Raw genomic sequence first — 15,616 nt, forward strand, 5'->3', positions numbered from 1 at the left:
GGCTTTTCACAATGCTTGATATTATAGTTAAAGAGAATTGACTCACATAACTTTCAGCAATGCTTCCTGGTTAAAATGACATTTTGTGCTTCTTCCCTAAAACCCTACTAAGATATTGCCAAAGCAACTCTGTCTTAACTCATGTTAAGCATTTGGGGAAAACCATTGTGAAGTCCTATTATAACACTGTGGGTTGTTTTGCACTGAAAACATTATCATCTTTTTTATTTTTTTTTATTTTAGTTCATTAAAATACATATCAAAGAGTGCGTGGGCCCAGCATTAATCTTTTATGATCATATTTTATAATGAAATAGTTTCACGCCTAATAGGTGTGGGCATGGTGTAACACACTAGGCCAAGGATACCCCTATCCCCTGGGGCATCTCACATCCCCCTCAAGAATGACGCAGAGACTTAATTGGTGCAAAATATGTGTGGAAGTCACTTTCTTTATTTATTACTTTTTGCTAAAAGGACTAGGTACCCCCTGACCCCCAGCTGCGGCTCCTATCACCAACCTGGGCATTGTGCCCACACCGTAATAGACCACCATAGGGAGCAGGGATCATGGGGCCAAGCGCCCTCTGTGACCAATCAGTCGCCCATCCTCCTGCTCCCAACCGTGTGCATAACTGGCGCTAACCCCAGCCCCTTGCATGACTCAGACAAGACCGTGCAGTCAAAGTCTGCTCCACACTAGTGACTCTCCAAAGGGTAGGCCTGCACTGTAACCGTCTTTTCTCCTGGAGCCGCACTGCCGCTGACCCCCACACATTTGTAGCCGCAGCTGATTTCAGGGAGTACCTTTGACTTCACATATAATAATGCTCCAGAGGAAGGCGAAAAAAAAAAAAAAAAAAAACCCTTCGGTGTGTGTTTCCAATTGGCACCGTAGGGGAAAATTCCTTCCTGACCCCGTCTAGGCGATCGGTCCGAAGACCCTGGAGCACCTTCTTAGCCTCCATCCACCTACAGGGTGGGAGGGTGGGAAACAAAAAACAAAAGTTAGTCTGCTGCTCCTGGCTTGGTTTCGTCCTTAAACGTCTGTCCCTTCTCTGCACCAGCCCCCTTTACCTCCCCCAACCCGCCCCCTTTTTTCCCGCCACTAGGTATCTCTCCCTTTGTTCCCTTTGTCTGTATCCAGGGGGAGGGAAAGGGGGGCTGGGGTGGCAAACAGCCCCAGCTGCATGACACCTACCTGAAGCCCTGGGGGAAGGGGTCCCTTGCCTAAGTCCCACTCTCCCCTATACAGGTCTCGTTCCCTCTAGGCCAAGGATACCCCTATCCCCTGGGGCATCTCACATCCCCCTCAAGAATGACGCAGAGACTTAATTGGTGCAAAATATGTGTGGAAGTCACTTTCTTTATTTATTACTTTTTGCTAAAAGGACTAGGTACCCCCTGACCCCCAGCTGCGGCTCCTATCACCAACCTGGGCATTGTGCCCACACCGTAATAGACCACCATAGGGAGCAGGGATCATGGGGCCAAGCGCCCTCTGTGACCAATCAGTCGCCCATCCTCCTGCTCCCAACCGTGTGCATAACTGGCGCTAACCCCAGCCCCTTGCATGACTCAGACAAGACCGTGCAGTCAAAGTCTGCTCCACACTAGTGACTCTCCAAAGGGTAGGCCTGCACTGTAACCGTCTTTTCTCCTGGAGCCGCACTGCCGCCACCCAATGGAAAAGGGGGGAGGGGTACCACCTTGTCCTTTTCCATGGCCCACCTATACCTCCTGTGACTTCCACCACTCCTGAATAAATGACCCGATGTTCCCTAAAAACAGATCCAAACCTTCACTTGACAGATGAACTCCATCTTCCCTAAAGAACTGGTGTTGCTTACTTCTTATGTTGTCGTGCCTTATGATACCTTTTCCAAAGGAACACATGAATTTATGCATGGCCCGGTTCACTTTCTTTCTAGCTTTCTCCACGCCTTTGGGTGAAATTGCCCCCCTCCAATTGCTCCTCTGTATAATGTCTGACCAAGCTAACCCCCTGTATGAATTATAACTAAATGCACGAAATTAACTCGATGGAGCGCGTTATAGAACCTACCTTTTAGCTGCTCCCATCTCATACCTCTCCAACCCTGCCATGCCAACTTCATGTGTTCCTTTGGTAACCCCAGCTGTTGCCCTGCTGCATGCTTTTCGGCCCAAAAAATAAATGAGTGCCCTATGACCAATATGTTGACAGCAGATCCACACCTTGCTGCGAAGTAAATACATATGCAAGGTTAGCTTCCATTTTTCATTCTTTCCACGGGCCGTATATACTTCCTATATGCCTCTGATTTCCATCTCCCCATCTTTTTTATCTTCTCTATACACTCCCCCCTCATTGCTGCCTCCGTTGCTGCACCTATTCTGAAAGAATGTGAACTAAATTTCTTTGGGTCCCAACCATTGACTATTACTGCCTTCTTCAGCACCTGGCTAAACTGGAAAGCAGAAAGGGGGGATGAATCTTTGTGCAGTAGTAGCAGCTGCCCACCCCCGGGCCGGACTGTCCTATAATTCGCCAGTGCCTTGACCGCACATGTTATTTTACCTGTGGCCTCTATACCTATCCACCTCCCTTTCCCTTCCTGATCGGTTTTAGATCTACTAACATAGACCAAAGTTTTCCCTTCTTGTATAACTACGTGCCTGTCCATTAAACCTTTCCCTGCTGCCTTTTTTGATGGGGGAACCAATTCACTTAACCGCAATGCCCCCCCGAATGCTAATGTGAATGCTGCCCTGAACAGCATATATTCAAATTGATCAAAACAGACCTTTTTTAATGCCCTTATGACCAAAGCCAGCCTGCTCTCCACTATTGGTTCTCTCTCATCTACTCTAGGGCCCTCCGCTCTTGCCCATCCTTTTATAACTTTCCTAATTACTGGGCTGCGTACTATCTCAGGTCTACCTTCTGCTACTGAAAAATGGGAAATCGCCGCTAGCGTGGCGCTGGCGCCTGCTTTTGATTTTCCCTCCCTATACATTAACGCCAAAAATGACAACAAATCCTTAGTGCTGCCCTCCCTCTTACCACTTTCGCAGAATAGTTGCCATCTTTTCCATGCCTTTTTGTATGCGGCAAGAGTTCTCTCGGATACAGATTTCCCGTACAGCTCTTCTAAGAGAGGTTCACCAACTGCCATAAATTATCAGGGCAATTATGAGGTGTTTTTGCTGCGTTGGGTGCCAATTTAAAGAAAAGATCCCATTTTTCCCTTGACAATGCATCAGCCAATGTGTTTTCTACACCTGGGATGTGCTGCGCTCTGAATGAGATGTTAAACCTCATGCAAATTAAAACTAACTGTCTCAATAGATTGATTACTGGGGCTGAATCCGATGATAAGTTATTAACTGCACACACCACCCCCATATTGTCTGATATGAACCGAATTGCTTTATCCCTAAAATCTCCTGCCCATAGCTCTAGTGCTACTACTATGGGGAATAACTCTAGCAAAGTCAAATTCTTAGTTAAACCCAACTCACGCCATGCTTGCGGCCACCTTCCAGCGCACCACTTTCCTGCAAAGTAAGCTCCATAACCAATGCTACCTGACGCATCTGTTAACAATTCCAATTCTCTGTTATTCTTTGTCTCAGATAACCATAACCTTATTCCGTTAAATTCTGTCAAAAAACTATCCCAAACACCCAAATCTGCTCTTAACTCCTTAGTTATCCTTATTTTGTGGAATGGTTTTTTAACCCCTGTTGTAGCCTTTTCCAACCTTCTCTTAAATATCCGACCCATTGGAATTACTCTACATGCAAAGTTCAGAAGCCCCAAAGCCTGTTGCATTTCTCTCAACGTTACTTTTTTAGTCCCCATTAAATTATGTATTGCCTGCTTGCTTTTTTCTACTTTATCCCTTGGCAACCTGCACCTCCTGGCTTTTGTATCTATCTCAATTCCCAAAAATGTCAACTTTGTAGTTGGCTGCACTGTCTTTTCGTCCGCTACTGGGACACCTAACTCTTTTAGCATCTGTAAAAATCTTAACAAGGTTTCCTGGCATTTCCCTGTTTGTTTAGGCCCTATGATTAAAAAATCATCTAGGTAGTGGGCTATGGCCGCATTCCCCGACCTTTGGCATATAAGCCAATGCAAAAATGTGCTAAACATCTCAAAATATGAACATGAAATTGCACATCCCATAGGTAAGCATAAATCCACAAAAAATGCTCCCTGAAAATAACACCCGGTCAACTTAAAACTCTCTGGGTGTAAAGGTAAAAGCCTAAATGCAGACTCTATGTCCACCTTTGCTAACAATGCCCTGTCCCCTTGTCCCTTTACTATTTCTAAAGCTTCGTCGAAAGACTGGTACTGCACCTTGCACTGTTCTTTATCTAGTGCATCATTCACTGATGCCCCTACTGGATATGAAAGGTGCTGTATCATCCTGAATTTACCTTGCTCTTTTTTGGGCACTACGCCTAGTGGAGATACCACCAGGCCCTCTATGGGGATGACTTCAAATGGCCCTGCCATCCTACCTGCTTTTACTTCTTTTTCAATTTTTTGTTTTAAAACATCCTCATGCTGGCCAGCTGATTTTAAATTTTTATAGATTTTACTAGGGGGGGGTGTTTGCGCTACAGGAATCTTAAAACCGTCCAAAAAACCCTTTGCTAAGAATACTGCTGCCTCTTTATCTGGGTAACCAAGTAATGACTCACTTAGTTTGCCCATCTGCACTGGCGTTGCCGCTCTTTTGCTGAGCGCCTCGAAAGGGCTGCCTGTTTGCTTGGGTCTCCCTTTTCCTGTTACATTCACTTACAACATGAGAAGATCCACATGCAGAGCATGCATGCCTAAATTTGCATGCATACCCTCTATTACATCTCCTCTCGTTGTATGCGAAACACACGTTCCTTGGTTTGACCGTATAGCTCCCTTTGTTCACATTATAGCTTGTATTACTCTCTTTAGACACCAATCTTGTCCATAAATCTATGTCCTTCTGCCCGAAAGATAACATTTTACTATTTACAATCTTTTTCCTGAAAGCCTGGTCATAATCATACCATGAAGTACCCTTGTAAAACAGATATGTGTCAATTATTGTATCAATGTATTTTATGATATTCAAACTCTGCTCCGGCTTTTTAACTAGGTATACGCTTGAGAAAACCAAAAACCCTTTCAACCAATCAAATATCGATTTTCCCCTTCTCCCTTTTTCCTCCTGTTTCACCCCTTCTTCCTTTTCTTGAACTGCTTCCCTAGTTAAACTGTAAATATCCACAAATTTACCCTCTTCTATAGACTTTCTCGCTTTCTTAGGTAAATGTGCTGCAGTCTCTGTAAGTGCGCATGCATATGTATCCCCAGCCCCAGCTAGGACCATTACCGGAGTGGTTTCTTTTGAATTTTTTTCTATACCCCCACCTTTCTCTTTGCCTTTCAGATACTTCTTAAGTATGGCTAACATTTTACCCCCTTCTGACTCACTATCTGAATCCTCTGAATCAGAATCCAAATCAATTGGTATGTCATGTTGCACATTCAACTCACCCATAGGTGCCTCCCTTGCAGCGGTTGCCACGACTGGTCTCTGTGTGCTTGTATCCTCTTTCTGCATCCTTGTATTTGTTGGATAGGCTTCTTTTCCTTCCTTGTTGATGGGCCTGCCTCCTCCTCTTGTCTTTGCGTTCTTTCTCTCCTCCACTGCAACCAGCTCTCCTCTTCCTCCCTGTTTCTAAACTGGAGACTCGGCACCCGATAACTCTCCCAATATGGAAACTCTTGTCCCATTGCCCATCCAGGCATCCTCTGGTTATACCATTGCCTATGTGCAGGAAAAAACTCATAATTATTGTCATAACCTACATACTCAGTATTACAACCATCCGCCCCCCACATGTCATTAAAACCGTTTCCGTTCCACTGTTGGCAGCCCCTGTGACCCCATCCCCTCTGGGGGTTCCGTTGCTCAAAGACAGGTCTGTTGTTTCCCCTAAATCTGAAACTCCCCCCTCCCCTGGTCGCTGGGGCTTGGAAATGTTCAGCACCCCATGTTTGGCCGTGTTCTGACCCTCTGCGTCCCTCCTCCTCAGGGTTGGGGGCGGCTTCCCTCCCCCCATCCTCTTCCCCTGGGAGCTCCTCTATGATTGCTCCGCCACCCTGGAGGGAACAGGGGTCGTTGGTGCTGGTTCTGCCCCTTAAACTTGGGCCTAAGGGTGTCTGTGGGGCCCTATTGGCTGGGCCCCTCGTTGCCCCCCCGTCCCCATGGTGGTGGATGGTGCCTTATTGCTGGCGGGGTGTGGGGCATTGGTGGCCGTGGGAGACTCGTTGGTGGCATGGGGGGGGGCATTGGTGGCCGTGGGAAAAACATTGGTGGCCGTGGGAAAAACATTGGTGGCGGTGGGGACCCCCCCGAGCCCCCCACCCGCCTCCCCCTTGAACCTCCAAACCTCTTCCTTGTATACTCCTTGCCGTGCTGCTCCCCGATCCTCTGTGCGCCTCCAAACTTCTTCCTTTTCTTCACCGCCGGTCCAGCGCTGTTCGTCGATCCGGAAGTGACGTCATCTTGATCCGGTTCCCGTTCTCGCGATGCTTCCTCCTCTTCGCTGACGACGCCGTCTCTTCTGCCGCATCCACCGCTCGCCGACCGGCTCCTGACCTGCGGGGAACAACTTACCCTCTTCTTGGGCCTAGCGATGTCCTCTGCCGAGCCTTCAGTCTCTTCCCGGAACCTCCTGGGCATCAGGGCTTTCCTCTTCGTCGCTCCGATTTCCATCACTTGGGCCGCATTCGCCTCCATCTCAGCGCTGACCGGATCTCTTCAAGCTGCAGATTTCCTGGTGAGTTTCTTGCCGCACAGCTCTTAGCGATCTGCCTGAAACAAAAAACAAAAGTTAGTCTGCTGCTCCTGGCTTGGTTTCGTCCTTAAACGTCTGTCCCTTCTCTGCACCAGCCCCCTTTACCTCCCCCAACCCGCCCCCTTTTTTCCCGCCACTAGGTATCTCTCCCTTTGTTCCCTTTGTCTGTATCCAGGGGGAGGGAAAGGGGGGCTGGGGTGGCAAACAGCCCCAGCTGCATGACACCTACCTGAAGCCCTGGGGGAAGGGGTCCCTTGCCTAAGTCCCACTCTCCCCTATACAGGTCTCGTTCCCTCTTAGATGTGGTTAGAAATAAAAGGACAGACAACACAGAAAACTACAATAGAAGAGATCAATTAATCCACCTATGTTAACACAGCCTCTACAGTCAGAAGTTAAAAAAAATATTTAGTACATACCTGTATGTAGTACACACATAGTACACACATTTCCATTCTCTACCTTGTATATACATTCCCATGTTGTACTGATAAAAAAAAAATATTGGAGGTGAGATAGCTTTTAATAACAGACAATTTACACATATAACCTCTGTGGTGCACATCATAAATCTGTAAAATGCATTGACCAAGGGGAAAGTGGCATAAAACATGTATACATTTAGGAAACAGTATGATTCTCAGCATTCCTCAGTGGCTGTTGAAGGGCACAGAAAGGTTGCATGTAAGCAACAGCTGGAACACAGCAAGGTACACATCTTTAGTCCAGATCAAACACTGCTGTAGGCCACTTTAACTTAATAAGGTGGAAGAAACATTAACGGATTCAAAGACTACTCCTACTGAAAACCATGCCCAAAGCATGCACTATAATGATAAATGACATAATTTTATGTTCTGGTTATTTGCTTAGTATCTGTTTTGCACTTTATACTGTATTGACAAAAACAACAGAACAATGCAGAATGTTCCTACTAGTATAAAGAGTATTTTAAAGGGGTTGCTCACCTTTAAATTAACTTTTAACATGATGTTGAGAGTGATATTCTGAGACAGTTGGCAATTGGTTTTCATTTTTTATTATTTGGGGAATTTGAGTTATTTAGCTTTTTATTCATCAGCTCTCCAGTTTACATTGATTTTAATAAGAAACTGGAATATGAAGAGGAGAGCCCCCCAATAGAAAGATTAGAAATAACTGTAAATGTATAGCCTTGCAGAGCATTTATTTTTAGATGGGGTCAGTGACCCCCCCATTTAAAAGCTGGAAAGAGTCAGAAGAAACAGTCAAAATTTTGAAAAAACAAAGAAACAATGAAGGCCAATTGAAAAGTTGCTTAGAAATAGCCATTCTATAACAAACTAAAAGTTACATTTTTTTTATAGTTTTTAAATTATTTGACTTCTTCTTCTGACTCTTTCCACCTTTCAAATGGGGGTCCCATCTAAAATCAAATGCTCTGTAAGGCTACAAATGTATTGTTATTGTTACTTTTTATTACTCGTCTTTCTATTCAGGCACTCTCCTATCCAGTTTCTGTCTCTTCGGTCAAATCAATGCATGGTTTCTAGGGTCATTTGGACCCCTGCAACCAGATTGCTGAAATTGCAAACTGGAGAGCTGCTGAATAAAAAGCTAAGTCACTCAAAACCCTAAAATAATAAAAAGTGAAAACCCAATGCAAATTGTCTCAGTATATCACTCTTTACGTCATACTAAAAGTTAAGTCAAAGGGGAACATCATACTAAAAGTTAAGTCAAAGATCAACAACCCCTTTAAGCAAATTACCGGTTCAGTGAGGCTTTTTCCTTGCCCTTTTTCTGCCATAGAACACAAAATCTGAAGCTCCTGTACTTGACTGCCAAACTGTATATGTTTATGCTTCTGCATTCTTTGTTATTCTTTATTTTGTTATGTGCTAGTGCTCATTTGCACTCTATCACCAAGCAACAATTCGCTCGGGCGAATGGGCGTTACTCCGTAAATTCACTAAAATGCGGATTTTACTAAATGTTACCTTTTTCGCCAGACTTGCCTTCGCCAGCTCAGACCAGGCAAAGTGCAATGGAGTGCATAGATCTTCCTCAATCTTCTGTTACTTACATCATATTCTGTGCGTCGAAAAAGCATCAAAGTTCAAAAAATGGTGGCGTCTTTTCCTTTTTTCAGAGTCATAGCCTGCAAAAGTCCTAAAATTTTTTTTTGGGTAACCGTTTTTTTTGTTTCTAAAATATGGAACATTAACTATACAGTGGGCTCATGTGTAGGGCATTATAACAACTCTATTGTCTTTATTAAGGTTCCCTGGACATGTGTAATTAACAGTGGAAATGTAATGTATTTGCTGCAACGTATAACATAAAGACGTCCATTCAACTTTAAATTTCCCGCAGTATGCAAATTAACCTGTGCACAAGACCTCTAGCAAACGCTAGCGCATCTTCGCTTTGAATTGCTTGCATTGCCGAAGTAACGCTAGTGAAAAGTCGCCAGCGTTCAGTGACCACAACGAAACTCCGCATTTTATGGAATTAGCGTTGTCTGAACAAATTTTCACCTGGCGAAGTGTAGCGGGTGCAAAGCGGGTGTGAAGCAGTCGCTGGCGACTTTTCGCTGGTTAGTGACTCTGCCCCAGGGAAAGAAGTTATTCTGGAGCAGGGACTGATCAGGGTGGAACAAGGCTAGATTGGCAATAGCCATAGTGAAGCCCAAGTGTTGTACCGACTGTTGAGATAATAAAACAAATATCTGGTTAAGAAGTAGAGCCCTCCATATTTTTTTAATATGATTATTTAACTTTGCGAACTTTATAAGTTTCCAACTGCTGAGTGGAAGTTGTATCTCTAACCAGAGATACATTTAAGTTCTGCGCTGCCCTAGCTACCAGATTTCCATCTGTCCCACCTCATAGATGCATGTGCAAATTGTCCCTCACCTTCAGCAATATATAGGCACTCAAGAACCGCTCCTGGCAGTGAACCCTAGAAGTGATGTTTACCGGAAGTGACATCATGTGCACACGTGCATTATATCAATTCCGTCCATCAAGGGCACAAAATAGTATACATTTAAAACATACAGATCACCGGACCTAAAAACAGTCCTTGTAATCTGTATGTTTGAAATGTATACTATTTTTACAGAGTTAGGGAATATGTTGACATCTATAAATAATAATAATTTAAATCTCTCACTCATTTTTTATAAAAAAATGTATACAACAAATTCTTTTATGATTCCTTTTATAAATAAAGTTACGTTTGTTTTGAAATGTTTTCATTAACTGAGAGCACCAAGATGGCCACAGAATTGATGATGTAATATGCATCATACTCTACTTTTCTCTCTATTGTTAGGAGTTAATTAATCCCGATAGCCGATTGGTGCTTCTTTCCTTAAATATGTTTTGTGCTGTTTTGTATGTTGTGCCTATGATTAAGTCTCAGTGTTGATATGAAACACGTAAGGCTGTGCCATGGATACCGAATAGATTACATTTTCGTTTATACATCGTGTGGAGGATTGTTCCATTGAGTGCCTGTCCAATTGCTCTACGGTCCTTATCCGCTCCCTTAGCTGAAGGTTCAGGGTGGTGCACCTGGACCTCCTTATATACTGGGTGAGTCAACTATGACCCTTGTTTTCCTTGCTATACAATAATTGAAATCTATATAGTTTTAAAATGGAGAAGGTATACCATAAAAAACACACAATTAATGCCATATCTGTAGTATTGTTGCCAGTGTGATGTTGGAACTGTTAGATTATGTAGGAAATAATGTACCATCTGTTGAAATATATTAATATTAGTAGTTACTAAGGATTTTTACAAGTGTTAAAATATATTAATATTAGTAGTTACTAAGGATTTTCACAAGTATGTAAAATCACTAGCCTGTATTAGATGACTACAAAGAAAGTAAGTTTACTTACCAGTTTGGATACCTTATCATGCCTCATATAGGGAGGTTGAACACTCCACCCACTAAAGTTTTATTGCACCTTTGCCTTAACCCATGGGTTAATTCCTCCATTTCTGCTTCCAGGGAAGGAAACTTGCTATGAATGCCTTGGTGGTGTTTTTTCCTCCTCTGTCCCTGTTGTGTCTGTTTTGCTATAAGGTGATCTGTAAAACCCTTATATTCTAAAGTATATGACACGTAATTCTTTAATAATACTTAAATTTCATATAGGAGTCATGTGATACAATCAATACCATGAATACTCCATCATATAGTAACTGATTTGACCAGAGGATATTGGTTTTCACATTAATAATTTCAAGACAAAATTAGATTCTCCCAGTATGAATCAAATCATTTTATTTTGATGAGTGACCCCACTATAATGATAATTAGAGTAGGCCTGTTTCCAGGGGAGCTCACATAGCAGGTTATCATATGTTTTTAAATATAATAGTCTTTTAACTTGACATACAGTAGAAAAAATGATATCAAAGCTATTGTACAACGTGATAAAAAAATCTACTTTGGTTTGGTTCAGCAACTTAAAGATTTTTCTTTCTTCCCATGAGAATTTTCATGCTTGTCTCACAACAACCTTTTCAGTGGAAGTAGAATGTTGTAGTGGCTAGTTCCTTGATCTTTCTGTCTTGATCAGTATCATTTTTGCCAGGGACTTTACTAACAAGACAAGTTGTGAATCATATGCTCCTGTCTCTAGAGTATTTAATTGATCTCTCTCAGCATACATTTTCTTTGTCTTCCTTTTATATGTGTTGTACATATACAAGCACTAAGTAGGATTTACCTCACCCAAAGAAGCTGCATGAGCTGTTATTGGGCAAGATTTGAAGAGCAATATTCCACATCCAATTCTAAACTAGATGTGACCTGTGACGGAATAAATGAAGGAAGCTGTACAATAACAAAACACAAATAGGAGCAGCCATGCCATTTTCACAAAAGAAGCACAATGATTATCTTGTATATTAAGATGGATATAAGGTATAATTTACTTACTGTTAAATTTGAGAATCTGAGTAAGGAAATTGTTTATGCCCATATAAATGTACAAGGTCACATACAAAGTGCTTTTATTTAGGTCACACAAATACAAGGTGAAACGTAATATCATTAAACAAACAGTAAAATGTGATCTGAAGTGATCAGTAGAGCTCTCAGGAAGAACCATGGAAGTTAAAATTGCTCATTACTGTCTGGTATTGCCCATTTAAAAGATTGGGAATTTCTCTGACTATGGTGGATACTGGAAATATTATTATTATTACCAACACTTAACTCTTAAGTGTGCAATTAATGGGTTTATACACTAAACATACAGATTATGTGCACAAATACAACAGATATAAGCGGTAAAGAATGCCCTGCCCAAAAGCAATCTAATAGCAGGCAGGGATCACTCAAGAATGTTTGTGTTGATGTCATGCCTCTCTGGGAGCATGACTATGTCAAATACTCTAGTACTGGGATTGTCCTTATGTTAGATACTGTATCCGGCATAAGGACATGATTTGTTGTATGCAGGGCAGATGGCAGAGTGGAAAAAATATGGTGGCTTGCTCCATCGTATATCCTTAAATATGTCACTCTTTGATATCAGATATCAGTTCCCAAAATGTACTGTATAGCATTGATATATATATATATATATATATATATATATATATATATATATATATATATATATATATGATATTTTGATAACATTAGAGGACAACCTTTAAGATTGGAATAATAATTAAGGTTTCATCTTAAATATGAGACAACTTCAGTTTTTTTTTAAAATCTTCCTCCAGATCAACCAGATATTTGGCAGAAATTACCTGGACAAACTTGAATGGCCGTGTGTCTTTTGTCTTACACATTCATTCAGGTGCTGCCCCCGCCCCATGTCCAATGTAGCTAACCTAAGCAAGAACTGTGGTATAATGCAAGATGAGTGTATTCCTCTTTTCTTTAAGGTGACTGTGTGGGTTTGTATGCTAAAAAGGGTGATGACAATTACAAAGCTTTAGAAACAGACAATATAATTCAAGGGGATCTGCAGATGGTATCCTGGGAGTTGTAAAGCTATGCAGCAGCTGTACAACAAACATTCTCTTGATATGTAGGGATTTGTGTGTCTGAAGGAAGAGCTTGTTGCAGAGATCACTAGGAGTCACTTAGAAATAAAGTATGCCTTTAGCAATGAGCCTAAGATTCTGCACTTTTTGAAGCCTGAACTGTCTTGTAAAATTACAGTTTGGTGCAACAATGCATACCTACATGTACATCAACAACCATTTGCATTTGTAGCCTGTTAGCGGCCTCACTCCAGTATGCAAAAAAAGTCCAGGAATGTCAAATGTTATCTGTTTTCATGTATATAATAGTGTTTGTCTGTATTATTCTGTTTGTATGTGTTTGTGTACTGGCCAGAGTCCTTGTGGATTTATAACACAATCCACAGGATGTTTAACAATATGACTGCAGCAATCAGGAACTTCACTAGAGAATAACAACACTTGTTATATAATCCCCCACTCTCTTTGGTCTACACAGTTACACTATCCTCCACTTGTAATAATATTCTTTCATCTTTAGGCCCCAGCTCGCAGCCTATATCGCAGCAATGCTGGAAGATCATTTTATCATTTTTATTATTAACTGATCATTTATTTATAAAATGTCAGCACTGTACATAGGGGAATGGCAGTAAAATACATACCAAAGCAACTTGTAGTGCTTCTAATTATTTTTATCATTATAGTTTATTTATAAAGGAACAACAGTTTCTGCACCTCTGTACAAAAAAGAAAGGAACATTAAAGTGGAGGATCAGAGGGTCTGAGGACTTTTTCATTAGTCTTCACATTGTTCCAGCAAAAAGCTGCCAGTGTAGTTTAGTTGATCTAGAACAAATGAAACACCATCTTGTTGTTTTCGAGTTGACTGGGGGTAGGGTCTATGGTATCAGTCTAGAGTATAGGATTGGCTATATTTCAGATTAAAACACAAGATAGGGCCATTGTTAAGACTATGAGAATATCTGTGCATTGTGCTGCAAATTTGTACTTTAAGCAGTTAGCCTGAATATCAGTTACCCTGAACACCTTTTTGACACATTTTTTAAAAATATTCATCAGGACTCCCATCAGACCTTTTTGGACCTGTGTCTCCCAGAAGTGAAGGGGTTCTTCTATACCAATTGTTACACCTCTTAACTTGTAATTTAGCAGGTAGCATATACTGATCAACTGTTTAAAAGCAAACATCTTATTGGTTGCTATTGGTTACTACTATCCCATTAAGTGTCCGGCAGTAATTCACTAATTCACACTTCAGTGCACTGGTGGTGCAGCTCCCCTTTCATGACCAGCATAGGTCAATTCAACAGTAGAAAAAGCATAAAGGAAACACACAGCACACCATTTTATATGCAGATGGGGAGCTTTCCCCTTTTATTTTGACCACATGGGCATTAACGTTTTGGTGGGTGCAAACCACATTGATATATAACATGGTGTGCTGTGTGGCTCCTTTAAGCTTTTTCTAATATTAATGTTCCAGAAGCTTATCAAGACAAAATAATTCATAGATAAAGCTTTGAACTGGAATTGTGCCATTTTCCTATGCACAGATTTCCTGTCACTTAAAGCCTACTGAATGGAACTTCAGTCAGTCTGTCAGAGCCCAAAATGGCTGATAACAGAGCACAATAGCTTTCAGTGAAGTGAATTCAAAATTATTTATACTCTACCCAGACCTTTCAGTTTTTAAGGACCAGCATTATAATATCCATTACACTACAATATAAATGATTGTACTTCCCAACAATTGCCTCAGCCCACCAATGGCAATTGGTGGGGTGGGGCAAAAACAACATTTGTGGGATACAATCTAAGCACTTTACACACTGCTTTGTGGGGCAAAATCAACATTGTTGGGATACCATCTAAGCACTTTGCACACTGCTCAGTGGGTTAATGCCTACATGATTTGCACTCCAAAATGGAGATCAAGAACCTGACCGTTCCCTATGTACATAGTGCTGATTGCAGTGCTTCAGTGCTGTCTTCATGAAAGGCTGGCTGGGGACTGCCATAAGAATCTCCCACCCCTACCAGTCCTGTAATTTGCACATAATTCAGCTGACCACCGTAAGCACCTTGTGCTGGACTGTGCCAAGACGCAAATGCTTGGATAAGCAATAAAGGGACTGATACAGCTTATCACTTTCTGGGTTCTTGTCAATCAACTTCAAACTCAGCTCTCAATTTGTATGTATTTAGTTGTTAAATTGGTGGTTCACCTGTAAGTTAACGCTTAGTACTTTTTAATTATTTGCTTTCTTCTTCTGACACAATCTAAAAAACAAAAGCTCTGTAAAATTACACATTTATTGTTATTGCTAATTTTTTATTTCAATACATTTTTATTTGTCTTTCAAGTTATGTGTACAGACAGTTATTTTCCATCAAAAAATTACATTGTTATTGCTACTTTTTATCACTCATCTTTTTGTTCAGGCCCTCTCCTATTCATATTCCAGTCTCTTATTCAAATCAATGCATGGTTGCTAGGGTAATTTGGACCATAACCACCCGATTGCTGAAACTGCAAACTGGAGAGTTGTTGAATAAAAAGCTAAATAACTACAAATACTAAATTTAATTAGAAATACTATATTTTAACTCAAAGGTAAACAACCCCATTAATATTCTCTCAGCATGAAGCATTAAAGGGACTTTATGTAAATTTTGGGCATGTAGCCACACTATAGCCTATGTAGCCACGTTGCTTATTATTCATGGGGGTACTTCTGCCTATACCCTACCCTCAGCATACA

The 15,616-nt window shown here is 41.5% G+C and overlaps 2 protein-coding genes across 4 annotated transcripts in view; one reads left to right on the forward strand and one right to left on the reverse strand.

The window, feature by feature from the left end:
- LOC108711262 (SH3 and multiple ankyrin repeat domains protein 3) overlaps positions 1-15,616 on the forward strand; it is a 182,400-nt gene that overhangs the window by 2,097 nt on the left and 164,687 nt on the right. The window lies entirely within an intron of this gene.
- LOC121401529 lies at positions 422-7,134 on the reverse strand. 3 transcript variants are annotated; one of them, XM_041586634.1, is made up of 3 exons: positions 6,436-7,134; positions 5,537-5,810; positions 422-972 (listed from the first exon to the last, which is right to left on the reverse strand). In XM_041586634.1, exons 1-3 carry the CDS (start codon positions 6,783-6,785, stop codon positions 958-960), a joined length of 639 nt encoding a protein of 212 aa, XP_041442568.1. In that variant the 5' UTR covers positions 6,786-7,134; the 3' UTR covers positions 422-957. The 3 variants fall into 3 exon arrangements, with proteins under 3 accessions (XP_041442568.1, XP_041442567.1, XP_041442566.1); XM_041586633.1 differs by having other exon boundaries at positions 422-2,221; XM_041586632.1 differs by lacking the exon at positions 422-972 and having other exon boundaries at positions 2,272-5,810.

Source organism: Xenopus laevis, chromosome 3L (genome assembly GCF_017654675.1).
Source record: "Xenopus laevis strain J_2021 chromosome 3L, Xenopus_laevis_v10.1, whole genome shotgun sequence".
In the NCBI taxonomy this organism is placed as follows: Eukaryota; Metazoa; Chordata; class Amphibia; order Anura; family Pipidae; genus Xenopus; species Xenopus laevis.